The 26,198-nt window shown below is 41.2% G+C and overlaps 1 protein-coding gene across 2 annotated transcripts; it reads right to left on the bottom strand.

Annotated features, from left to right (window-relative positions):
• Window positions 1-3,362: 3,362 nt before the first annotated feature.
• Window positions 3,363-12,001, bottom strand: bmp4 (bone morphogenetic protein 4). Of its 2 annotated transcripts, none has more exons than XM_068339475.1 (4): window positions 11,735-12,001; window positions 8,215-8,337; window positions 7,268-7,632; window positions 3,363-4,567 (listed from the first exon to the last, which is right to left on the bottom strand). In XM_068339475.1, exons 3-4 carry the CDS (start codon window positions 7,623-7,625, stop codon window positions 3,714-3,716), a joined length of 1,212 nt encoding a protein of 403 aa, XP_068195576.1. In that variant the 5' UTR covers window positions 7,626-7,632; window positions 8,215-8,337; window positions 11,735-12,001; the 3' UTR covers window positions 3,363-3,713. The 2 variants fall into 2 exon arrangements, with proteins under 2 accessions (XP_068195576.1, XP_068195577.1); XM_068339476.1 differs by having other exon boundaries at window positions 8,215-8,331.
• Between the last annotated feature and the right edge of the window lie 14,197 nt (window positions 12,002-26,198).

Genomic DNA, 26,198 nt, shown 5'->3' with positions numbered 1-26,198 from the left:
AGTGTGTCACATATTTCATGTCAGAATAAAAAGCTGGCAGTAACAAATGGCTGGCAAGCAGGTTTAATTCAAATATAGTTTAATCCACAACATTGGCAGCTAACACTGTCTCCGCAAGGTTTCCTTGTGGTCGGAGATTGTTTTCATACCTGTTCTTGTGTGGACGCAAAGATGGGCAGTTTGCTTGTCCTCTCTGCATGCTTTTTGTGGACTTTGTCTCCAACCATTTCCCCAGTGAAGTCCAGCGGGACATGCATCAGATCCTCCTACAAATAATCTACCACTCTTTGTGATATTCACGGCCAAGATCTGAAGGATTCTTGGGTCAGGAGTGTCTGCTTTGGAACCTAAGAATCGGGTCTCTTCTTTTTGCAGATGACATTGTTCTGTTGGGTCCCTGACCTGTGTTTATGTAAATATATGTATATAGTATATACATAGAGAGAGAGAGAGAGAAAGAGAGAGAGAGAGAGAGAGAGAGAGAGAGAGAGAGAGAGAGAGAGAGAGAGAGAGAGAGAGAGATGTATATATATATATGCAGATATGTAAATATATAGATATACAGTGTACCCTCGTTCCTCGCGGTTAATGCTTTCCAGGAACCACACACAATTAGAAAATAGATAGAACGACAAAGTATTTATCTTATTTACTGTACTTTAAAGTTTTATGAACCCTCCCAATACTGATATTAAACCACCTTCTATCTGTATTACATTTTCCCACACTCTCATCAAAGTACTTTTCTGTCTCACGGAAGTCCGAGACTCACCGAACATAGCGCACTTCTGGATGCTGTCAGCCAACAGAATGCGCATACGGTACACGTGACTGCCTACCAAAAATCTGCGATGAGGTTAAGTCGCGAACATTGATGTGCCAATGCACGATGGTAGACTGTACTGTATATAGATGTATATAGTTAAAATTTGATTACTGGTTATGGACATCAAAAATCACATTGACAATCAGTCTGAATCATGTCTGTGTGCCTTTTTATATGTGTTCAATAATTGCTTTAAAGGGTCTTTTGTGATTTTTTTAAAGGTTTACTTGTCTACACTTGAGTTATTATATAGTTGCTATAGTAGTTATATAGTAGTTATACATATTAAATTTTAAATTATTATGTATAAACTGAAATTTGAAAAAATAATATTGCAAACAATACAGTACACGGTCCACTTTCTTGTAGCAGTTGTTAAAACACTGAAGTACTACAGATCTAAACGGAGCCTTAAGGATGAGAAATCGAGAGGGGTGAAGACATGAAGTGATGATACTCTATTTTGAAAGATTTTCTATGAGATACAGCTCAAGAAAATATGGAACATAAAGGATTTAAAGCCTTCTTTTCTTTTCTGTTTTGCTCTACTACCAGGTGTCTCACAACATTGAAACTACAGTACATAGTGGTTTCATTGTCACAAAAAAATGCTACCAATTAGCAATTTAAAACAGAATGCGCATGTAACTGAATGGTCGGTCTTGTTATGTTAAAAACACAAGTACCCTCTTAACAAGTGAGGCACTCATGAATCAAATTTTCATACTGGTTGTTTTGTGTCCGTCGACTTACCTGATATCCTCATTTACATAGATCTCTAACATCTGGTTGGTCTTGTGAAAAAGAACGGAGGACTTCAGGTACGGAGTTATGGAGTTCCTCAACTCAAACAAGCCTATGTAAGCAAGGATTATCTTGAAGGTTTACAGTCAGTAAACAAGGAGCTTTACGGTGGGACGTATAAATAAAAAGCTTTTTAAAGACTTTATCCAGTCAATTAGCCTGACAGTGTCAACAGACTTGCTGCATAATGACTCACCTGCAAGTGAGTGAGAACGTGCATCAGACCTTACATCAGACTGAATGGCACTTTACATTGGAATGACAAAACCCCCCAAAATGTTCCCATTCTGTAATTGTAACCCTGAGCCCACCGCTGTCTTTTCAAACACTCACTGAAATTTATTTATTTCCTCAAATTGTTAAGAATCCAGTGGTTGATGACCCACTGCTAAGGCTAGCTTGATCTTTGCCTCTAGACACACATTTTTAGGTTGATACAAGTATAGCTGGAATGAATGGGAGGCTCAGAGTCTGCCAAACTTATATAAACATCCCTCCTTGTGCCTTTTAACAAACAGACGTCCACTCTTTGTGTAGAGTACTGCAGTGGGATAATTAACAGGCAGGACAAACACCATAACTGGCTGATATTATCTCAACTTCAGTGGGGGAGATCAGTTGAAATGCTGTAATTGCACTGTCAAGCTGCTGAAAAGACCCCCCTCCTCTCCTCTTTCCAAACAGACATGTACCTCCCAGCACCTTCTCTGCCTTCAGCCACTTCAAAATGAAATTCTTCTCCACCTTCTCCCTCAGCAATCCACTTTGTTTTTGAATGCTGATATGCAGGCATCAAAGGGACGTCCAACAGCTTGAGGCCCCAAAGGCCGGCATGTGCTCCGACGTGAAGCCTATGGTACTGAGCAAAACTGCCTAATGCTGTAAGTCTTTAATTTGTCGTAACACAGTAATTAAAAGTACTTATCCTGCAACTGACGACAATTCTGCATTAACTATACCACAGACTTAATGATCCAGAGTTTGTACTGCATCCATCAGACATGGTTTACACTGTGATCTCTGAAACAAAGCACAGCCACCGTCCCCAAGCAGTTCAAAGGAGTTGCTCTCTCTAAACATTATCATATAATTTGGGCCAGCCGTCAGCTTGTAAATAACTGATGTAGAAGCCCATTGTGTGATGGGGCACAGGTTGGAGACAGGCGTCCGAGCTCTGCCGGCATGAGCCGCTAAAGACAAAGGCAGGAGACAGAGCGTCTAACCTTTGATTCTTCTGAGGAATCAGCCGCCTTGCATCAGGGAAGGACGCATCAACCACAATCATGCCCCCAATGTGGGAACGTCAAGAACAATAGAATCACTCACACCCACAGGCAGACTCGACAACTGGCCTCAACTACAATTGGATTAGTGAGTGTCCAACCACCACATGGTAGCCTAATTGACATAAAAGTGAAACTTGAGAACAATGAGGCTCAAACCAAAGGCCTACAAGCTTTGAAATGGCATACCATTTCTGAAACAGCTATTGTCACTGAAAATTGAGGAAGTATAGAATAGGACGTTGATAATTCCTACTATGCGTCTATCTATGTAGGTGTATTAAAGTCAGAGTACATTCCTGTATATTTGAAATGATTCCTTAAAATTAGGCAGTTTTAATTTATGTTCATACACAAAGGATGCATTTGTGATGTGCTTGGAAGTGTTATAAGAAGCAATTCATTTTTTTTATTTTTTTCTCCAAAACGTATATCATATGAAAGCAATAAATAGTACCAGTAAATAAACTTTACTTTTTAAATTGTTTTTACTATTTTCTCAATAAAAAACTTATACAATCTAATGTACATGATGAAAAGTTGTACAGCTTTTTATGTTTAAAATAACGACTCAATTTATTTTTTAATATGTAGATATAAATATATATATTTTGTCAAAATATATGATCATATTGTCAAAGAAACAAAAAAGTGAGACAAACATACACCTCAACATAAAAGTTATAAATAAGGGTCCAAGAGAAACATTTTTTTGGAGTAAAGACCTTTTGAGTTGTTTAGCATCCATGTTGAATTTTTCAAGTCGCCAGTCCAAGTCCAAGTTCTGGTTAGTCTGTGTTTTAGCGGCAGCCACAGCCCTCCACTACCATTTCTTGGTAGTTTTTTAGGACAACCTTGTCATGTTCGTCTAGGTAGAGCATGGAGATGGCGCTGAGCTCTGTTGGCACACAACAGGCCTTGGGAATGTTGCTGTTTACAGAGTTCACCAGTGTCTGAACAATGGCATGGTTGGTTGAGTTCAGATGATCCGCTAGAGGAAAGGGACATTCCCCATGGCAGTAATATGCCTGATAACCAGGGGGTGCCACTATCCAGTCATTCCAGCCAACATCACTGAAGTCCACATACAGTGCGTGGCGCCGGCAGTTCCGGTTACGTTTACGGCCACGCTGTTTCGGACTCCGCTTGTTCCGACGGGTTAGCGGATGACCCTTACCATCATGGCCAAAGGTAACCAGCAGGGGGCGTAGCTGCTCCCAGTCCTCACCGGGCTCTTGGTGTAGTGAACGGCTGATGCGGACATGTCGGCCCTGGTGTCGTGGCGTTTGGTTGAGGTGCACAACCTCCACAGCCAAACCATAATTTGGGAGACCCTCAAGAGTCCAGCGCAGCACGGCAGGACTCACATCAAAACTCTCCCAGCGTGACGCATTGTGGCGCACGAGCCGTGTATCCAAGAGCTGCGTAATTAGCTGCCCTTGCTGTGGGGGCTTGAGCACCTCATACACATTTATCCGATGAAGACCCTGGTCAGCTGAGAGAGCGTCAGCGATGGCCTCATCAATCTGATGACGGTAGAGCCTCAGTTCGGCTGAAGAGAGTAGCTCGTCCTCTGGAATGCTGGTGAGGTTGAACAGGAAGCGAAGAGGCATGGTTTTGTCATCATCAGACTCATGCACCTTCTCCATGTGCTCTGAAAATGATGACACGTGTGGAACATTTCATTAGCCTGATAAAAAGTTCACATGTTGTTCATAACTTGTAATAAAAACAAAGGCAACATGAAGAACGTAAACACACAACTGAGTTAGGTGCTAACTGCTACTTCATAGCAAGTAATAGCTAACCCAGAAAAGAAGAAAATCAAGCAAAAAATATCTTCATATTTGGGAGATAGCATGAGGTTTAGGAGCTTCTAAGCACTAATTAGATGAAGAGATTAACAGTCATGTAACAAAGAGGATGAATATTTGTCATATCATGTTAATTTGAGGTTTACAAAGAGCTGCTCCACAGATATGTAAAAGACACTATCATTGTGGATCTTTCAGAACAATGGCTTCCTATTAAAAATGGTAAACTGCAGAGGCGCTATGTTTTGTTCATTGTAACAAACAGAGAAGAGTCTTTGAGTCTTTATTGTAGTGATAATGAATTCTGTTTGGAAAAAAACAGCTTATACTTGTTTTCTTTGCTATAGCCAGTCGATTCAATAGCACAACACTGAAATCGCATTTCTACATTGATGACTTCACTGACACAAAATATTGTGTATGCACACTCAAGGTGTCGGTGAATAGAAAAAAACATCTTTGAGGTGCAGATAACACAATGTTTGGAGCGCGCGCCCCATGTGCTGCTGCTATAATTCACTGGCGGTCGGCACTGGTTCAACTCCACCTTTACCTTCTGTCTTCATTGTGTCTTCCCTGTCAACTCTTCAGTTGTCTCTACTAACTCGAGGCAAGAATACCAAAAACTTGAATATAAAAAAAAATTTATTGCGTTCTTATCTGTTCAAAAGGATCATGCGCTTCTTTCAATGCCTTTCTCTAAGCATTTGCTGAAACATGCATTAGAAGAAGGATGGTGATTAACGTACCACAGCTACAGTATAAACATAGTGGAGGCTCCCTGTTCCGAGCTCAGTCTGCAGATTTCTGGCAAGATCACCATTGTTGGGGAAAGGAATGTTGTGTCTACTATTTTCCTGCTCGATCCACCCCTGTTATTTCACACCCAGGCCCTAATCTCACCCAGGTGGTTCTCATTATTAAAACCTGCTGTGTTTCTGATTAGCTCGTGGTTTGTTCACTTAAGACATTTATCAATTTCATTGTGAATTATCATTAACAAGTCAGGCAATACAGTTAAATCTCATTTATCCAAAGGTCATTGAAAAGCAGGGTTTAGAAATGCAATGAATTCAAATTCTCCATCAAATATTTTTGATTTGTTTTAATGTGCTCACTGATGTCTGTATTGTAGTTTAATTGACAAAGTTGTTTCAGATGAATGGAATCAGGACGACGTCATCAAGGAGTAAAAGAACACATCTTTCCTGCTAAATCGTCAATTGTTTCAACATTTGCCTTGCCTGAAAACATATTTTCACTCAACTGTCCATCTGCTACAGTCTGTAATAACTCACAATGTTTTGGATAGGTCAGTCAGTTGAATTCCACTATTGCACAATGGTATTTCACTGAAAGTGAGTACTCCCACTCAAGAGGCCTAAATATCTGTTAACATATTTTATCAAAGGAGAAGGAGAGCAGTAGGAACCCTTGCATGAACATTTTATTGAAGACAGAAGTTTCTTCTTGAACAGTGATGCTCTTTCTTCTTTACTAGCCTTGGTACATGGCCATGTAAGTGCATGTTCTTGTGTGCTACTGTGACCAGTGTGTTTGATGGCCCCCATTAAGGCTGACTCATCCCTCCTTCCTCACTCCTCCCCCAAAGGGCAGGCATGTTATCCAATGCTAAAACTCACCCAGATTTATCAATTCACCACACTACAGGATTGCTTCCTTACTCACCAAGTCTAGTACATCACCTCAGTCTCTTCGCCAAACATCGGTTTCAAGCATTTAACCAACATGTTTCAGTCTGGCTTTCCAACCTCAGTTTACATTGAACAGATCCGTCACCCTGGAGTTTGTCCTGGCCTAATTGAAACCTCTGCATTTGTTGCTAGAACGAAGCAGACCCAAGTCACAATAAACAGAAATCCTTCTAACATTCCAGTCTTTCTTTCACACCACTTCTGAGACTGTTTTTCCATCTCTTCAGAGAACTGCAGTTCCTTCTCTCAGCACCCGCACTGTTGGCAGTAGGAACTTTATTTAGAAGCCTGCAGAGTAGCATTAAAGATAATTGTATGTTGAGGAAGGTCCTCCTAAAAGAGCCCTCCATATAAACTGGAGACATGACTAAGAAACACGCTCCATTTACAGGCCAAGATGCTTTTTAAGCCATGTTCTGTTGGGTGGGGTGAGAACTGTATGTCAGTAGTATTAAGGTATGCTTTTCATTCAGCTGCTAACCAGATATGCAGAGTTCTGTCAAATGAAGCCGTTAGGAGCTTGTCCAGCGGATTTCTTATTTTTATTTCTTTGCTTCTCCGTAGAGGACGTTTGGTGACCACATCCTTAGAGTTCATGGTTATGGTGAAATGGGTGGAACGACCTCACAATCATATTTAAAGTGTTGCAGGAAATGCTTTTTTTCCTCGATACCAAGTTGTCCCCACCCCTGCTAACAAAATATATATCTACTAAAATTAATAGAATGCTTGGCCCCACATGGTGTAATGTGTCTGGGCTGGAACCATATATCTTTTCTTTTAATATAGATTAACATATTTTTGCAAACATTTTTTGTTCCTTACCTTCATGATGGAAGCCCCTCACGGTGTTGGCCCGGCTGGCAGACCTCTCTGGGTACTCAAAAGCAATGTCATGTGCTCCAGCTTCCTCAGCCTCCCCAGACTGTAGTCGGTAGAGGTCCAGCAAGTAACGAGGCACGGTGGTGGAGTGGCTGGGCCGTGGCCGCCTCTTGAGGCCGAACATGTGAAGCAGCGTGGCCTCAAAGTCCCGCAGCAATTCATGGCTCTGAGCGGCCGAACGACCCTGCAGGCCCGGTACTTTCTTTTTCCCTTCTTCAGGTATTAGACTAGCATGGTTGCTCTCTCCCAGCAGGACTTGGCATATTAAAATGACCATCAGCAATCGATTACCAGGAATCATGATGTCTCTGGGGGGAACAAAGGATAACACAAGGTGCTAAAAGATTAAGGAAAGACTGAGCAGAGGTGACCACATTCACAAGCACGCACACACACTAAACAAATTAAGACAATTAATGGAAGCGTTTGCACTGTGGCATAAAAAATTTGTTCCTGTGCCTCCTCTACAGGCAAACAACTGGTTTAAGAATACAAGGTTTTGAATAGAAACTGAGAACTATTCCTCTTCATCCTCACCCTTCCCCCTGATCTCCACCCTCATTCACTATGATTAGACAAATAAAAGAAGAACCCCGGCCCTGAGGTCAAAGCAAATTCTTAACTTGATAAGGGCACAAGGTCCCTTACAGTCTCCTCTGACAAGCCACAGGGCAAATCAAGGACTATGCACCACACATTCAACTGAAAAGTTCTGCCTCACAAAAGTGCCTTGCCCAGCACCCAATAGGGAGTATAAAGTCTGGTGAATGCCACATAAATCAGTCATTCAGTGGACAGAGAGAAAGAAGGAGTCAAAGGGAGATGGAAAAATGTGACATGTGGCAATGTTTCATGTGCCACAAATTGAAATGCATGGTCCACTTACTTACCGACAGAAAATAAAGCATGGGAAAACAGTCCATGTTTGTTGGGAGCAGTCAATGGACACGTTCTTCCAGGAAATGTTAGGTGGTGTTGGGTGGCTGCAGCAGAACGATGGAATGACCCTGTTCCTGACAGAAACATAATAACACAGGGGAAATCATAAAATTAATGCAGTTGGAAACAATTTGAGGCTGTTATGAACTTGGAGATGTCTATATCTATGTCAGTCTGTGTGTACTCTAAGCCAAAGCGCCTCTTTAGAGCTTATCATTTTGGCTCCTGGGCTAAGCCAGCTATTTACTGTAGCTGGAATGTAAGGAGGTATGTACGACAGTACAGACTGTGGATCACTTAACAAAAAACATCCCATTGCATCATCACATCTTTTCTACAACATGATGAAAAACCTTCTTCAAAAGCTACTTTGCTGCAGTTATTCCTCAGGAGCAAAATACCTCAGATAGGAGGTCAAACTTCAATTGAAAAAAGGCTGAAATTCTCATTTCATGTTCACACTCTGACCAAAAAGTTGATAACACCACTTTGATCAACAGTGGTAAATTCTGCATCTAAAGTGAAGGGGGGGGGGGGGTGCTTGCTTACATAAACTGTCTCCCAGCCAAGCTTTAAACCTTCTCACCCAAGAAACCAAAAATATCCCTCTCAAATCGGGCTTGTTCTGGTAATGCTCCCCTACTTGAAGGATCACACAGGTTGTGGTGACACACAGATTGTTGTGACACCGATGACATCATCATCTTTGACATTATTGCTCAGAGAGTTGCATTAGCGTGTTTTGCTTTAGCATTTATTCGACTCTTAACTTTGATATTACATTGACATTGATTATATTTTCTCAAGCACGTTCCCAGAAATGACTTGACATAATGACTCCATGACTCTTATGACCATCCTTTCCCAAAATTACTAAATTTACAACCAGAGGAACAGAATCACAGAGCAGACATTTCCACTTGATGCTCCTGAGTGTAGTAGGCCTTCAGTCATCATTTGGAGCTTGTTCCACTGTAGTACACCAAAGCATTTCTACACGTGAGTGTCTATGTGTGTGTGTGTGTGTGTGTGTGTGTGTGTGTGTGTGTGTGTGTGTGTATTTGTGTAAATGTCTTAGTATCTAAATGACTATCACAGCTCCTGCATGGCTCACTGTACATGCAATCAAGGGTCTTTTTCCTAACATCATTAGACTTTGACCTCAGACTGACCCCCTTTTCTCGGTCATGACACTAGATCCAGTGTGTGTGTGTGTGTGTGTGAATAAATGGTGATGTGCCATGCTCGTGTGCATGAGCTAAATGGTGTGTGCTCGTCAGTGTGCATGTCTGTGCGCGTGCATTGCTGTGTGCCAACACTGATGTGTTCGTGAGAACCGTGGCAAAGGGAGAGGAGGTTCAGAACATGATCAGCACTATTACCCATGGGGTGGGGGTATAACGTGTGTAACTCTGTGTGTGTGTGTGTGTGTGTGTGTGTGTGTGTGTGTGTGTGTGTGTGTGTGCGCATCTCTTACAACAAACGCTCATTGTACAGCGAGGGCCTCTCCCATGATTACAGGGATTCATAGCACTCAAAAACACTGACCATACAGAACATCTTGTAACTGTAACCAGCCACTGACAAAGCTTCAGGCTAAAACAGTGCGATGATGATGAAAAAAGATGTAAGGCGGACAGGGAGTAACTTTCAACTCTGTAAAAAGATTTCATTTCGCTGGCTTGTTTTCAGGAGTAAAAATTTTAACAGGCAAAGAATTTCCAGTTATGCTAAGTTGTGTTCATTCTTTGAGTGATTTTTCTCCGACATTTATCAGCATTATATACTCGTATTTACTTGTCAAAGTCAAACAGCACTGGCAAAACAGAATTCCAAGATTATAAATGGTGCTAGCTCATCCCCCCTGGCCTGACTCTCTGTCCAGAGATAATGTGATCAGACGCTGGACATAGCTCTTCAGATGTGTTTCCTGAGGAATTTTACATTGTGTGTGTGTGTGTGTGTGTGTGTGTGTGTGTTTGCAAGAGGGTGCAGCAGGTTACCACGTGCACACCCATCCTCATTTTAGATGCCAGTAATCACATTATCCTGATTTAACAGTTAAATGTCATGTTAAATGTTAAATTTCATGTTAAATATTGGGGGGAAAAAAAGTTTAATGGTTTTTATTTTATCAATCATTTCATTTTAATGATGACAGGCGGCCTGAACAAAAAAGCTTTCATGATTTTAACTCTATTTAGCTGGACTGGTTAATAAAATGTCTCCTCGTTGTTCTTGACAAACCTGTAACGTTTCTCATTATAGAGAAATAGAGGGAGGTTTGAGACTTTATTCCTGCCCAGTGAAAAAAATCACAGTGACATCAATGAAATCTAGTCAATGGTTCGTTGGCAACGAGCTCACACTCTGGAATAGGTCAATTCCGACATGGATGAAAAATTTTATCTGCTTATTCGTCTGTCTAATCTCACTTAATTTAATCGAGAAATAATCGAACCCAATAACTGAATTGGGTCAAGAAATAGAAAAAGGAAGAGCCCAAAACAGCAGCAGCAATTAAAAGTCAACATCTTTGCCAATATTTTCCTGAAACGACGAAAAGAAACTGAATCGGTCTTTGCGACTTTTTACAATTATAATTACGTAAGTATAAAAGGATTGCACATTAACGTGTTTTTTTTTTCTCACCAGGGAAAGTTAAGAATTAAAAGTACAAGAATGTAGGTGAACGCCATGCGCCTGCAGGCCGGAGGTTTTCCCTGCTGCAGTTTTACTGTATTAAATGTCACGATTCTACTTTATAATCGGTTGTTACCAAACAGGTTTTGTTACAAACAAGTGAAAACGCGCAAGATCTTATTTTACAATGTCGTTAAACAATCGTCCAACAGAATATATTTGTAATGGCGCCTTGGAGACAAATGTGCCGTTTTGACACCTGTTTTAAACACGCATGAATTCCTCTGGGAATCATTACGCGTAAATCTAAATTAGCTCAATTTTCCTCTTCTGGCATTAATTCGGAGCTGTGTCATCGACATCGTTCACATTACGCACGATGACGCGGCGCAATAAAGGTGTGAAATCGGGTAAACTGTCTTATTCCAGGGGGGAAACATGAACTTTTTTTTTTTTTTTTTTTAAGTTTGTCCTGTAAGAGCTTTTTAGGAATAGTCACAATTTGTCACTTTTTACTGCTCTGGTACAACGCGTTTTAACCTGATAAGAGTACCGCAAGGATCGCTGCGCAATTCAACAAATATACTTTCATTTTACTCTACCTTTTCCTCCGTTCTTCTGTCACGGAAAAAAAACTGAGTATTTATGGTCATGTACAGCCTTGACTTCCCCACGTAATCTCAATGCACTCAATTATAAAAGTAAACATCAAACAACAGAAAAGAATAATAAAAAAATAAAAAAACATTACGCGAATGGGTTGAGTTTCTGAATGCCGCGCCGCTGAAGTTGTGGTGTGAACTGTGTGCAGCATGAGTGAGCGCTTACCATCAGTAGAGGTACAGGTATCCTCGAGTGAAGTGAATATGAAAGGGAAGGTGTAAGGCAGTCCAGGATCAAAGCCGAAAAAACACCGAGATGCGCTTTAACGGAGAGGTTGTGCGCTTTTTTGGCTCATTAATCCTGAAGCGACACCTCTACACGGACGGAAGAACAGCGGATCGGAGTGAAGGCCGGCGCTAAGCAGGGCTTCCCAACCCTCTTTCATTGGGGTTAGGGCGGACGGTGCGCTGGACTACCAGACTTTCCAAATGATCCAGCGTCTCTGGCCCGACGCAGTTTTTATGTGTCCGCCCAATTTACTCTCCCTGCCTCCTCCCCCCTCCCGGACCCCCACCTCCCTCATCTGTCTCAAACACCTCGGATAACCCCCTTCTCTCCTCCTCCACTTTAAATAAAGACATCTCATCGCGCTGTTTCTCTTTTTCATTATGTGAAACTTGGTCATTTGACTGTGAATAATGACGGGCCACATGCGCAACACTTCAAATTTGCATTTCAGTGTTCGACATGCAGACTGTAAACTGCCCCAATTGTAGCGTGGGCAACGACGTGTAGGGTATTTTGAATTAAATATATACATAAATGTAAACATTGGACCATTTCAGTTGGGCTTAGTATCGATAACACAGAGTACTCCACCTTTAAGATTTTAGCAGCAAATGAACAAATCAGATTAATCAACACATTCAAAAAAACGAATTGAATCACGTGGCTTATCTTTAACTTGTTGACCTCTCGATAATTTATCACACTCACGTGCCGAAAGCCATTGATCTGTGTTTAACACCAGTCCTAAAACAAAACGCATGGTGTCCTTGAAGAGATGTGGCAACTCATTCAGACACCGTGGCCTCTCATACATCATTTAGCAATGTTTGTGAGTCTGTTGATATCATGTCATCCATTATGATTGGTAACAAGAGGAAATGCAATGCAATACTGTGGTTCTTTTTAATAAGATGATGTGGATGTGTTATTTCCTCCAGACCCTAAACTAGATGTACATCCCGTGACATTTCGTCTGGAACCCCTTTTGAAAATCAATTTTCAAGTTTAGATTCAATTTCAGTCTTTTTTTTTCTCTCTTTTACTTCGAAAAAACCTTATTAGCTGGGAGACAGTCGGTGTGGCTGAAAGAGCTGCCAATTGTAGGAAAAATTTGTTTGAGTCCATGTATGTAGCCTATAGAACTGATGGAAGCATGTGAAATTTTTTTGAGAGCTGAACAAAAAAAGTAAACTATCAGCACACATAGCTGACATTCTGCCAAAGAATTAAGCTGCAAAATATGGATTTCTATTAACTTTTATCAAAGATATGATTCTTTTATGTTCTATATGCGTGCACAAGAACAGTAAAAATAAGAATGGAGTTACTGACACAGGAGACAAATTGCCCTTGTGATTCTTTCTTGTTTGAAAAAAAATTTTAGATTACTAGAGCCAAAGATAAACTCGACATTAAATGGTATAGAACAGCTGTCTGGTAAGATTGGGACTTGGATGCTAATGCTTGCTGTTCATTATTTTACTGTCACCTTTGCAGTCCAGCTACTGTACATTGTTTGCATTGCAGACCTCTTGAAATCATTTATCTTTATTGTTATCTTCTCAATCTCACTGACAGACTTCAAAGTCTGCCAGGTCTTGCACCACATTTTGCTCTTGACTCCTGGACCTGTAGAGGCACAGAGTTCACGTAATGATTTCTGGCATCTTGTTCGTGCATCCACGGTTTTTATCTGCGTAGAACATCAGGCCACTTAATATACATCATCTTCTGGTACATACCGTCTGCATGACTCGCTGCTGGATCTCAGGCTGTGATTGTTTCATTTCAACAATTTTAATAAAACCATTTGTGTCTTTTCCCTTTGATGACGACCTTGTCATGCACAATTTACTTTTGGTCAAGCCCGCAGGCCGTCTTAGGGGATGCATATTTCAAGTTTTTCAATTTCATGTTTGAATTACTGGAAATAATCATGCCGGTGACCTGATTTTGCTCTATTGTATGAAGAATGGATGAAACATTCCTTCCTTTTTTTCATCCTCATTGCATGGTTTCATGTCATAAGATAAAATGAGCTACAATTTCATATGAAACACAGCTGAAGGTCCTGGAACAACAACAGGTGTCCCTGCTCATTGGCACTTGGTGACTGGAGACTACAATGCCTGATGCTGATGCAATATTAATACAATGTCACAGTTATGACATCACTGCTAACATTTGTAAGCTTGCATTTTTCAATGTAGGTCATTTTATCAATCCTACTGATTACAACATCATTTCTATGATGACTCACATACATGCAGCTGAACAGTGCTGCAGCTCAACATCACGGAGATGTAATTTAACCTTTTTAGTAGATCAGCACCTTATACCAAAACTATTTTAAGTATTCATTAATCTTCCCGTCATTTCTGTTTTACAAAGAATTGTTAGGGCCTGTAAAAATGTTATGAATTGTTAACAAATCACTACAATTTCCCAGAAACCAGTGAAATGTCTTCACTTTGCTTCTTTTGTCATACCAAATACTGAGAACCTGCTGAGTCTTTACAGGTAGTCATCAACATACGAACAAATTTGCTTCCAAGAGGTTGTTCGTAAGTTGAATTGTTCATAAGTCGTAATTTCTTAAATTTCAATGTTAATTTGCCGTTTGAGGTCATTTAAATGTTATTACTACACTAAATACAACAATGTTATTCCCAAAATCTTACCAGAAACAATTACAAGACATAAAAACAACACATAAATAAAATAGTATACTGTAGTACCATAACTTTTACATATCTACTTCTGCTGAATGAATTTTATCCGTGGGGTATAGAGGCTAAGCTAAGCTTTAAGCCACTGAGGTATTCTACCGTACTTACATGAAAGTCACACACACCCCTTTACGTTTGATTACTCAGTTTTATTTCCAGTTATCTTAACCAATAATTAATATCAATAAGCAAAACATTCGTAGTTCGGGGTTAGGAGCAGTTAATGCTTCCGGACAGAAATGTAACGTGAAAACATTGGTTTCTACATCATTTTCCTCCTTCCAACAGGGGGGCAACCTGACAACAACAAACAAAAAACAAAAAAAAGAGGGGGGGGGGGTGTTGGGAATACGTGGATACAGCGGTGCTGCCCCCGTGGGATTTGTGGCAGAAAGGGGAACTGCACTACATTAGTTGGATATGGCGGCGTGTTTGTTTGTATCTCTGAATGTCCATAGGTCGAATGTTCCTAAGTTGAGGACTACCTGTATTTACTCACATAATGACACAAAGTAAAACACCATAAAGGGACATTTAAGGTGCTGGAACCACAAACGATTCAACAGTTTTTCTTAAAATTACTGAAAAGATTCAATCACATACTACATATGTGTGTGTGTTCATGTGTCTGTGTGTACGTATGTCTTTTATCGGGATGTACGAAACAGTTTTACTTCACATAAACTGTTGATGAGTCAGAAGCGACTTGGCAAGAATGTAATTCCTCACTGTATATAGAAGCATCACATGGTTTGTCTCATCATTTTAATTCATGTGTATAATTTATCTCAGTGTGGAGCAAATTATGAATTTGGCACTGAAATCCACATTTCAGGAAGAAGCCTCCGTTGTTTTACCAGCCGTATTGCTGGGAACACTGGGAGATATGCTGTGGATGTCCTCTCCTAGGTGCTGACCGGGCTTAGCCCCTTTGATCCCCTCCAGTTCCGAAGGAGATTACCAACTGCGGGTGGCTTAGACCCACAGGCAATGAATGACTGACTTCTTTTCATGACTTAAGATATGAACTACTGATCTCACAGTTGAGTAGTTTGCAAAACAATACAGGAAATACCTAATTAAAAAGAGCCGATCACTTAATTCCTGTACACATGTATTTAGTTCTTTTTGTAAGTACTTTATTTCAAAAATAGAAAGTTCACCTGCCGTTACTTTTCATTCAGTGAGTTGAGTACAATCACAGATCTCACTTATCTTCTGACATTTGCCTTTGGCCATTTGGGAGAGAGGTCACCGGTGCTTTGCTGCTTTGACGTTTGCTGCTGAGAGTGGGGTGACTTCACCTCTGTGACTGTGTTACTAAATCCTGCTTGGAGCCGCTCACCTGTGAATGCTAGCCCTTAATCAGCGACATCTCAAAGGTGACCCGACCGCCTACACCCCGAGCCTGATGTCAAAACATGCCTTCATTTTCTCTTTCTTCTCTTTCAGACGCTCCACCAAGTGTTCACTAGTGCAGACACGCGCCACAGCCATTGATCAAGCCTCACCTTTCACTAATGCGGGGACATCTTATTGGAACATTTTTCAACACTGGAGACTTTCGGGGTTTTTTTTTTGGGTGCTCTGGCTGCAGCGTGCTTGTCTTGTAATCCCCTAACCCAGCCCCGGGACCTGAAAGCCTGTAAGTGGTGTTAGGGGTTAAGGGAGGGAGAATGACAAGGGAAGCAGAGTTTGAGGATAGATTGGACAAACTATTTTAATCCCTGTAATGGAATAGGCATGTAAACTCAAGAACATAGAAGTAAACAGTGAGAAAATGGAGAGGAATGGATGTTGAATTGGTCTGAGCCTCTCTCTGGGTAGCTGTGTTGAAACTCAGATTTAGTTTTCCCTAGACTGCGTGCACTTCCCCCTCCCCTCAACAGAACAGATAGAAGTCTTTTCCGGTCCATCTACTTAAACAGACATCACTGTTTAGATAAACACTATAAGGTTACTTCTACAAAGAATGATTATCCTTCATGACGCATATTTCTCCAGGTTTTGCACTTGTTCTGTAGTCAAAAATAACGTTTGTCCTCAAAATATTTAGCCTGAATAACTAGGAGGGCATCAGCAGACAAAGTTATTTTAATGATAAGATAAAGGAATTCGAGAGCAGAATAAAAAGCAGCCATGCCAAGCCATCATTTCATACAACACTTTGTCCTGAGAATATCATCAGACCCATTAGAGGGATAGATCATCAGTGACACTCCAGCGTAAGCGATTGAGGCTCAGTCTGCCGAATGATGTGGAGTTACCGACTGCCTTCCTGCCAAGTGAGTGACAGGACTTTAATGTCCCTCCATCTCCTGCTGCCGCTACTGCAAACCTGCCCCTGCCAGATGTTATCAAAGGGAACTGGTCAAGTGAGTGGTGGAGGGGGCCTTTTTTAGGCCTTTCTCTCCTTCTGTCAGGACGCAGCGAGACACACTCAGGTTTCAACACTGTCCAGACACAGCATGAGTGGAGCAACGCCTGATGCTGGTACTCTGGGGGTGGAGGGCAAGTGGGTGGTGGTGGTTATACCAGAAAGCTCTCTCAATGGCTTAAAAAGCTTTTTTTTAATCACTATTTGGATTGGCACTTGAAGACCCTCCTTTAATATGAGAGGGGGAATTGACTTTGCCCATACCACAGTCCCTAGGAGGCCAAGCTAAGAGGTAGCCAAATAGTTATCCTGCAGTGGCATTGCTTTGTGATAGATAACCTCAAATGTCTAATATTCTGGAATTGGTAAAACAAGATTAAACTGGAGTAAATGATGAGAATATAACATAATTAAATAAAATAGAACATGGTTATATTAAATGCAGCTGTGTTCTATGTTCTCATACCGATGTCCTATGACCAAAGATTTCTGCAACTCCTCTGGAGTCATTAGATATATACTGTATTTGCAAAGGTTATGAAGCTACTGTAGAAAGCTACTCTTTACCAAGAAGCCTCATGCATATTTTACTTTCCCCTAACCATAATAATATGTGAAGACAGACATTTTCCAGAATGCTCCTTTTGTAATTATAAGTCATGCACCACTTTGACTGAAAAAGACTGAGTGAAAACTATTGAAAGACGTCAAACTGTACTTTACCTTAAGGTTTTAATTCAGTCAGTGGCAAAAGGGTTCACACTAACCTCGTAAATCATAAATGAAACAGCAACAGCCATCTCAACAGAACACTTTGAAGTAAAGCATAATACCTTGTAACCTTGACTTTACCTGTAAATGCAGGTAACCTACAGATCTGTACAGACAGAGACTCCTAAGTATCAGCTCAGCTCGCCTGGAAATTTAAACAGGACGGAATAAAGATCAACCAGTAAGACAGTGTCCATATCAAAACAGTCTATTTTTCTTCTATCCTGTCATTCACACCTCTCAAGCATTTTCTAAACATCCAGTTGTTATTATCATACACATTGTTCTCTGAAGAATAAAGAGTACAGTCTTTACTCCGCTTGATGGATATAACATTGGTTGTTATTTGCTTCTACCATGTGGTAAAAGATTCACTAAATCATTATTTCAGTCCTTTCAGCTTCATCACTCTCAGCAGGCTCCGCGGTGCACTGGCGTCGTGCCCGGAGTGTCCCCCACCTCACGCCCTATGCCGCCGAGATAGGCTCCGGCTCCCCGTGACCCGCTGTGGCGGATATAGCGGTGGTAATCTGAAGATGACTGACTGACTCTCAGCAGGATCATCAGCCACCACCTCCACCAGTGGTGGTGGTGTGATAATATACTGGTGTATCTTGCTGTTGTTGAGGGCGGATGCACTTTGGTTACAAACTCCCTGAAGAGTCCAAGTGCGAAAGATATCCTGAGAGACTAACCCTTAGTTATTCCTCACTGCAATTAACAAATATCGATAACTCATTGACTTTTGTCCTGTTTTAACAGAAACATTTTGCCAGTAAAAATAGTCACAGTATCTTACAATGTAACAAACCACACTGGAATTACCAGGATTACATGGTTTACATGCAATTGAATACATTTACAAGAGTCCTGAACCAGAGTTAAAGCCTCTGACTTCGTTTGCAAACCTGCCACCCTATGTTCTGTATTTCTGAAATCTCTACTACGCCAAACCAGTCCTATCATATAAGGCTATCGACCAGGATCTTTTCAAAACAATGACATTTAACACAGCATGTAAATCACTGCAGGGATCCGTTATTCTTTCAAGAATGTAATTGCATACTTTCAAATAAAACTTGAAAGGGTCCAACAAGTTTTAAAATACAGCCTGTGCTCCAAAAGACGGCAGGGTGGAATTCCAAGCAGTTGGAATATGCTAACATCCCTGTGTGGGCGAACCATGGGCAACAGCAAAGGCAAGAGTGTTGAAACAACAAAAAGGTAAACACTCGCAGGCAGTGCATTCTATTTTACTGACATTAAACATTGTAGTAATTTGAAATGAAGTTAGCTGGCTAGCAATTATATCAATAAGTTGTTACCACTGTAAAGATATGTTAAATAGGAGATAGCACTAGTATAGCTCAAAAAAGAACCACAAATATGTGTTAATGTGGGTGAATAAAATCTACACAATAAAATGTGGGGAACAGAAACCAATAAACCAATTAACAAAACCATTTTCTCATTGGGTGGTAATGATACGACAGATGCTCCACCAACTTCTCCTTGACATCTCTTTTACGGCCACCAGTATGTGTGTCACAAGTCTTTTACAGTCATCAAATCTCTGCATTCTGGAGTAAGCATGAAAGACTTTCAGTCACTTTGTGGCACCAAAATTCCCCTTCCAATCTGTAACCCAGAGACTCAAAGCATCCACGTCTTCAGACACAGAAACACTTACCATGATAAACAGTCCTACTTAGCACACTTGTCAATCTCACTCATTTATTTTCATTTGTATACATATTTATGAAAACCCTTCAAATTTTGTATTGCCGGTTAGATGAACAAGTAGGATACTGGGGTGATGGCCTGTGCATGGGAAATTAGGGTACACTGGGGTAATCTTTCTGACCAATGCTTAGGACTGCAGAGTTGTTAGACAACAATGTAGAAATGTGTATTTTGTGCTTCAGAATGTTTGATCGTTGGTCATGCTCTGGGTTGTGGGAGGGTAATGCTGCACCTGCAGCAGAATGTTTTAGTTTAGTCTGAGATCATGTCTGGATTTTGTTGGGTTGACATAGGGACTAATGAGTATCCCAAAATAAAAGTCTCTCAGGTAATGTTGGTTTAGGGTGTTAATTTCTCCAGATCCAGAAGAGGTTATGCACACAACATGATGTGCCGCGACTCATAGCAGAAAGGTCTTACCAGGTGACAGTTTCTCCCTTCAGCTTCAATACAACGGAACACAAAAATGACATCTTTCCAAAAAGGAAAGAACTGCCTTATGACTAACTGTAGAGATAGATTCGAAAGAAAATTGGGTTTCACAGAAAATCTGTACATCTTTCACTGAAATGTAAGTATCTGCGATCAGCAAAACCTCAAACAATAATTAATTCAATGTAGGTGAAGCCAAAATTGACAGCATACCTCGCAAATGTATCCTAGTCAGGTACGATATAGAAATAAGGAACACAGTATGTCATGGCATATTCTCATCATTACCAACTTAAAAAAAAAAAAGCTGTTGCAAGCACACAAGTCTCTCCATGCTGTAATGAAACGAGATTTGCACAAACCCGTCCACATACAACCAGAATGTCCATCGATGCCTTCATCACCTTTATTTTGCCATCAAATTCCATCCTGTAGTACAAGCAAGCATGAAGAATTTTTTAATGACCTCAAGGGTCCTTTATAGATGTTCCTTGCACTGAAATTAGACAGATAAAAGTGATATGGCAATCGATTCATAGCCACATGGTAATGTTATTTGTTCTAAGGATCTAAGAGTCTGTCTGCCTTCAATTTAACAAGCAAATTCTTTTGCTGAATTTTTTGCTGTTTCCCTGTTTGCTACTTGGTCCATCTGACAATTGTGGGAAAGTGACAACATTGCAGGACAACAATTAGTTATGACTACTACATCAATAAAGCACATTTCTGATTATGTGTTTCATGCATATGCATAGCCATGATCTTGATTCATTTGTGATTAATCTACACTTTCTGTGCAATGAAGCCGCTGACTGATTATGTGCTTGACTTCTACGTCAAAACAGTAATAAAAAGAACATGAATTGATTTATTAGGAGATGTAGATTTGTTTATCAAACTTGTGGTTTCCAGCTTGGATGTTCGTCAAAGTGAATTTGTTTGTTAAGTCAACACTGCAACAGCTGGATCCAGAACGGAGGGGAGACTTTTGTCGCTGTGCAGCGTTTGATTGATCGAGGATGTCAGTGGAGCAACTGAAACTGATCTGAATTAGTTTTACAGCATTACAGACAAACCCAAATGTAGACTACTTATTAACCGTTCTGGACCATATTTCTTTGTTATGCAAGAAAAAAAGATGACTTTTTTGGCCTTTAAAAGATCCAATAGATGTACTGTAACATTAAATAATGAATAATATGCCTGCCAGAAATGACAAATTTCCATTCGGGGATACGGTTTATTCACCGGCTTAATACGGTCTGAGTAAAGCTCCTGTGTTTGTGAGTATTTAGAGCTGTTTTAACCAAGGTTCAGTATCCAATGACTCAGTCCTGACGTAATATTTTATGGTGTAGTCGGATGTTACTCTCAGGGGTGTCTGGCCTGCTGCTTTGGATTTGGCAGGGAGCAGTAGGTGGTCAGGCGATTAGGTCACCACACAGCGTACAGATCCAGGAATGCCGTAACCCCGGTTTTGGGATCTGTCTTGCTTCCAGTCTCTCAGAACTATTTCTTGCATTCTAAAATGCACTTATGCTGAGGCAGAGTGGAGAGAGGCCTCAGGGTTCCACCCAACACCTCTTAACTAAATTGGAAGGTAACTACACACATATAAAAGACAGGATCGCTACAGTATATCTCCTTTGAGATTTCATGCTAGAGGGCACTGAGTTCCTATTGCTGGAATGGTCATCATTGTAGAAGTGGTCAATATTTTGGTGAAATCATTTGTAACAAAAAAATTCATGCTCTGAGGTATGATCGCATTGTGGTTAATTTGGTTGGAAACTGTATTTTTATTTGTACCTCCAAACATACGGCAACTTTCACAAAACGGAGGAATGTGAATAAAGTCACTTCGGCAGTCATGGCAGTGTGGCGTTACATGGAAACAAGAAGCACCAGGAGGAGGAGAGGCTGACTGGAATCGTAATTTTGAACTGGGCTTGTAATTTTGGGTCATTTTGCTCGAGGAGTAAAGTAGCAGATTTTATAAACAAGGTCTTCTGGAAGTGGACTGTTTACCATCAGGGCCTTGATGTGAGAGCTGAAAGCTCAGCGGTGGGATACAGTTCACCCCCCACACACACGCACACACACTCACAAAGGTACGCCAACACAACGTTTTGCCTCACCATAACCATGTCTCCTTAAATCCCAAGTCCACGTTCTCTAACTAAATACGTACCTCTTCAGGGACGAGTCCCAAATATATTTTTGTTCAGGAAAAAAGCCAAATAATTTCTCTAAACATCTGGGCATGGTTGGTTTGAGCAAACACTGCTGAAGCAGGAGTAAATAGTATTTTAGGGACTATTTTGAGCTGTGGAACTTTTGCACTACTGACTGCATGACATGCACTTAATGTGGAATTGACTCAAAATAAACCAGAGTGCCCTTGTCCAACGTTTTTGGACCAAAATGAGTTGATTCATTGTTTTTTTTTTTTAAAAATCTTTTCAAGTGACTTTGATGGATTTAGGGAAATATAGAATATCAAAAAAAACCAATGCTTTAATGTCATATCAGGTTTGAGTAGAATCACCTGCTCTTTGCATTCATCTGCAGACTCATTGGAATTCCGGACAGTTAAAGTTATGTCCCACCCCACTGTTGGACTAGCTGAGATCCTAAATCAGATTGTTACAAGGCCAGATGTAACTTGAGTTGTTGACTGCTGGGAAGTACTTAAAAGCAAGCTTAGTCATATCACCTGTAATTCTACGTCAAATCAAATTTCTTGTTGAAAGGCTGATTCAGAGAAGGGACTTTGTCATGCGGTGAGGTTGGATATAAGCATTCTATGGCTGTAAAAGATGCTCCAGACTCTACAAACAAGCACCAAGTAAAAGAAAAAGAGAGGAAAAAAATAGAAAGGGGAGGAAACAGATTTATCTGCGGCAGTTTTGGAAACATGGTAATGGATTGAGCTAACTGAAGCCACATTTTTTCCTCACTGTGATTCACAAGTTGTCCTTAGGGCCAGTTGACATGACACAAATTTTCCGCTGACAATGAAATAAATAAATAAATCAATTAATTAACAAACAAAGGGTTCAATGGTTCCAAAATAAGCCAGAGGTATCAAGAACGTGCTTTGTTTTATTCTATGTTGTTTAATGCGAGCACATTTGATGCACACACGCGTGTGCAATGCACACAAACACACACACACACACACACACACACACACACACACACACACACACACACACACACACACACACACACACACACACACACACACACACACACACACACACACACATAGGGATATTCAGTAGCAGGATGTAAAAACAAATGTATAAATATATTATAATTTTATCTCAACAAGAGCATATAAAAAACATATCTACCCGTCCTTCACTCCATCTGTCCTTTGTTCCTGTAACAAACACCTTCCATCCCGAGCTGCTTTCCCTCCTCCGGACCTGTAAGTGTGAAAAAAAGGGAGGGCAGTCCCTGCTGCGACAGCCTGCTGGTCACCTTTGCGACTGCTGAAACACACCAGTTTGGTGTTGGGTTAACTGCCAAATTTGTTGCGTTACTCTGCCAATTTCCCCTTACCTCACCCACTGGGAGCTTGGGTTGCAGCTGGGGAAAGGAGGTGAGAACACTGAGAAGGGAGGGAGAGAGGAGAGGAAAAAGAGGGCAACCCAATGACTTCCCCATCCCTCCACATGCTGCTTTGATAAAATCACATCACTATTCCCCGTGGCTTCCTGTCCTCTCCTCCCATCAAAGAAACAGCTAGCTGTTGTTTACTTATCGCACATGATACACAGGAAGTTCATTGTGAAGGTGATGACAGCAACAGGCACTGATTTTTTTTTTTTTTTTACCAATTTCAAGAAGTACCATTGACTACCGAGTCAGATCCACGTCAAATTTAGACTGAATGCAGCCATCTTCATAAGTCCAGTGAGGTTCGACATTAAAAGAAAAACATTAAATGTCAGTCAACTAGGAGTGAAAGCACATGTTCCTGGTAAAAGGACTGTAGCTCGGACACCCGAGACATTTGTAAAAAGTCTGCAAAGAAAATAAAATTGGGGGCGGCAGTGGCTCAGTGGTAGAGCGCGCGGTAGAGAGGGTCGTCCAATGTTTAGAGATCAGCGGTTCGATTCCCGCTCCCCCCCCCCCCCAAAAAAACAACAACAACCAGAGGTGAGCTGACAATGGGAGGTGTCATCTCACCGCCGGAGCACTGCTGAGGCACCCTTGAGCAAGGCGCCGTCCCCCTTACAAGTTGCTCATTTGGGCGCACCACAAAGGAGCTGCCCGCCACTCTACCTCCTCATGCATGTCACGGTTCTTGGTGTTTTACTCAGCGTAGGGGTTCTGTTAGTGCTCTGGCCCGTCACCCAGGACCTGTTTGCCAAGGGAGATCCGAGCAGGAGCATGAAGCCCTTGACAACATCACATATTGAAAGCTTTCAGTCAAAACAAGACAGTGAAGGAACTTAGTAAACGTGACCCTTTCCTGTAATTGCTGGCTTACACTCATCCATCTGGAGGCTTTCACACCTGGATGTTACGTTACATCCGAAGTCTCTTACTGCAAACGACACAGCAATTATTAGTCAGTGCCATGCTAAAAGGCACTTCAGCAGTTTTTGCAACTTCAACTTTTTGCCGGCTAAGGGCTTAACACTCTTCGTTTATGCAACTGGTGAGGCATGCAGGTGTCAGTGTTAATTTTTGCTCGTCTGTCTTTGTGTCATTTTAGTGTATTAATAAACAAGCAAACATATTTGAATGAAGGCTCGCTAACGGGGGTTGCTGCCAAAAGGGCAACAAACATTTACAGAAGTGACTGCGCCCTTCTTGGCAAAGCAAGCAGGAGATGACCTCAGAAGAAAACACAGAAATTCACTGTTTACATGTTTTATTTTTGGGCTTGATTATGTGTAACTCCACAGCATTTTAGAGGTTTTAAGAACATTTCCATCCATCGGTACCTCAGACATTGATATTATTGCCTCCATCTGTTGAACCCAAATAATGGCGGGTGGTCACCTTTCATCATGGGATGACGGGATTTGGTTCTGTAAAGTGAAACCGTGTAACACGGCCTGGCTGTGACTATATGACCTTAAAATTTGTTTTTTGCTCATTTGCCAGCAGTGACAGAAACCTAACCCTATTCATATCTCAGATGGTTGGAGAAGGCCCGATGATCAGGGGAGTAGGAGCGAGTGTGGTGTGTGTATGTGTGTGTGTGTGTGTGTGTGTGTGTGTCCACCAGTCTACAGTACTTTAAATACACTATGCACATACACACAACCACAGACACACACAGAGTCGCCCACTACCGTCACCCTGCCCACATTCTATTTCAGTCTTAACTTTACCATTCTAGTAACCGCACTCCCCACGGCATAGAGAACACTGTGTTGGGCATTCTAACCCCAGTCAGACCGGGCGATGTGTTAGTGTGGAGCCAGGTGGTGTGGCGGTGGTGGGGTGAAGGTGGTGCTGAAGGGGGTTTGGGGTGGGTGCTATCTTGCAGCTGTTTTGCTAAAGACAGCAAAGTCTCTCAGCATAAATTTCACTGATATCACCTCCATCAGAGGGCCATAAAGTTGATTTATTATAAATACCGCTCTCGTGTGTTTACTGCGCGCATTCTTGGGCCTGCAACATCTTTCAAAGTGAGCACTTGCAGGTGCTCTGGCTCAGTGTCTGTGTGGCAGATTGGAGGACATAAAGGAAAAACAGGGGAAAAGAAACAACGACTGGGAGACGCAAGGAAAATGGGCGATGGAAAGCGGGAGGAAGAGGGAAAGGGATAACTGATGCTGGTGAAAGGAAAACATGGGAGTTGTAATGGTGATGAGTCCGAGGTGATAAGGATAATGTGTGAAAGCATCGAGTTTCTTTCTGTCACACCGCTCTCAGCTCCCAGACAAAAAAAAAAAAAAATCTGGCAGGTGAGAGTCCTGCTAATCGCCTCTCCCTCAAATACTGCATTCCTCCATCAGCTGAGAAACCAGGATCTAACTGTTTGGAGCAGATAATGGATAATGGTACATGACAGACCGCTGTAGCAGACTTTAATTGTGCTATAAAGTTATAGCAATTACTGCACTGCATCCAGTGGAGCGCATACCTCTGTCACAACAGGAAAATCCTCAAAGGTCTGTTTAGCTCCATTAGCTTTCATAGACAGCAGTTCAGGGCATTTCTTTGTCATTATTTTTTATTTATTTTTCTTCTTTTGGAGGGTGATAGTATAGGATATTATAGGATAGGATAGGATATTATAGGATAGGATAGGATAGGATAGGATAGGATAGGTTAGGATAGGATAGGATAGGATAGGATAGGATGACTTTGTGGTTCT

This window comes from Antennarius striatus, chromosome 17 (genome assembly GCF_040054535.1).
Source record: "Antennarius striatus isolate MH-2024 chromosome 17, ASM4005453v1, whole genome shotgun sequence".
Taxonomy (NCBI): domain Eukaryota; kingdom Metazoa; phylum Chordata; class Actinopteri; order Lophiiformes; family Antennariidae; genus Antennarius; species Antennarius striatus.
Note: the sequence above shows the minus strand (reverse complement) of the source record. Positions and strands in the feature narration are given on the sequence as shown.

Excerpts from the sequence above, each read along its gene's own strand:
- bmp4 (XM_068339475.1), bottom strand. The coding sequence starts at position 7,625 with ATGATTCCTGGTAATCGATTGCTGATGGTCATTTTAATATGCCAAGTC. Across the intron at positions 4,568-7,267 it reads GAGGGGCTTCCATCATGAAG|AGCACATGGAGAAGGTGCAT; the intron begins GTAAGGAACAAA and ends CATCATTTTCAG.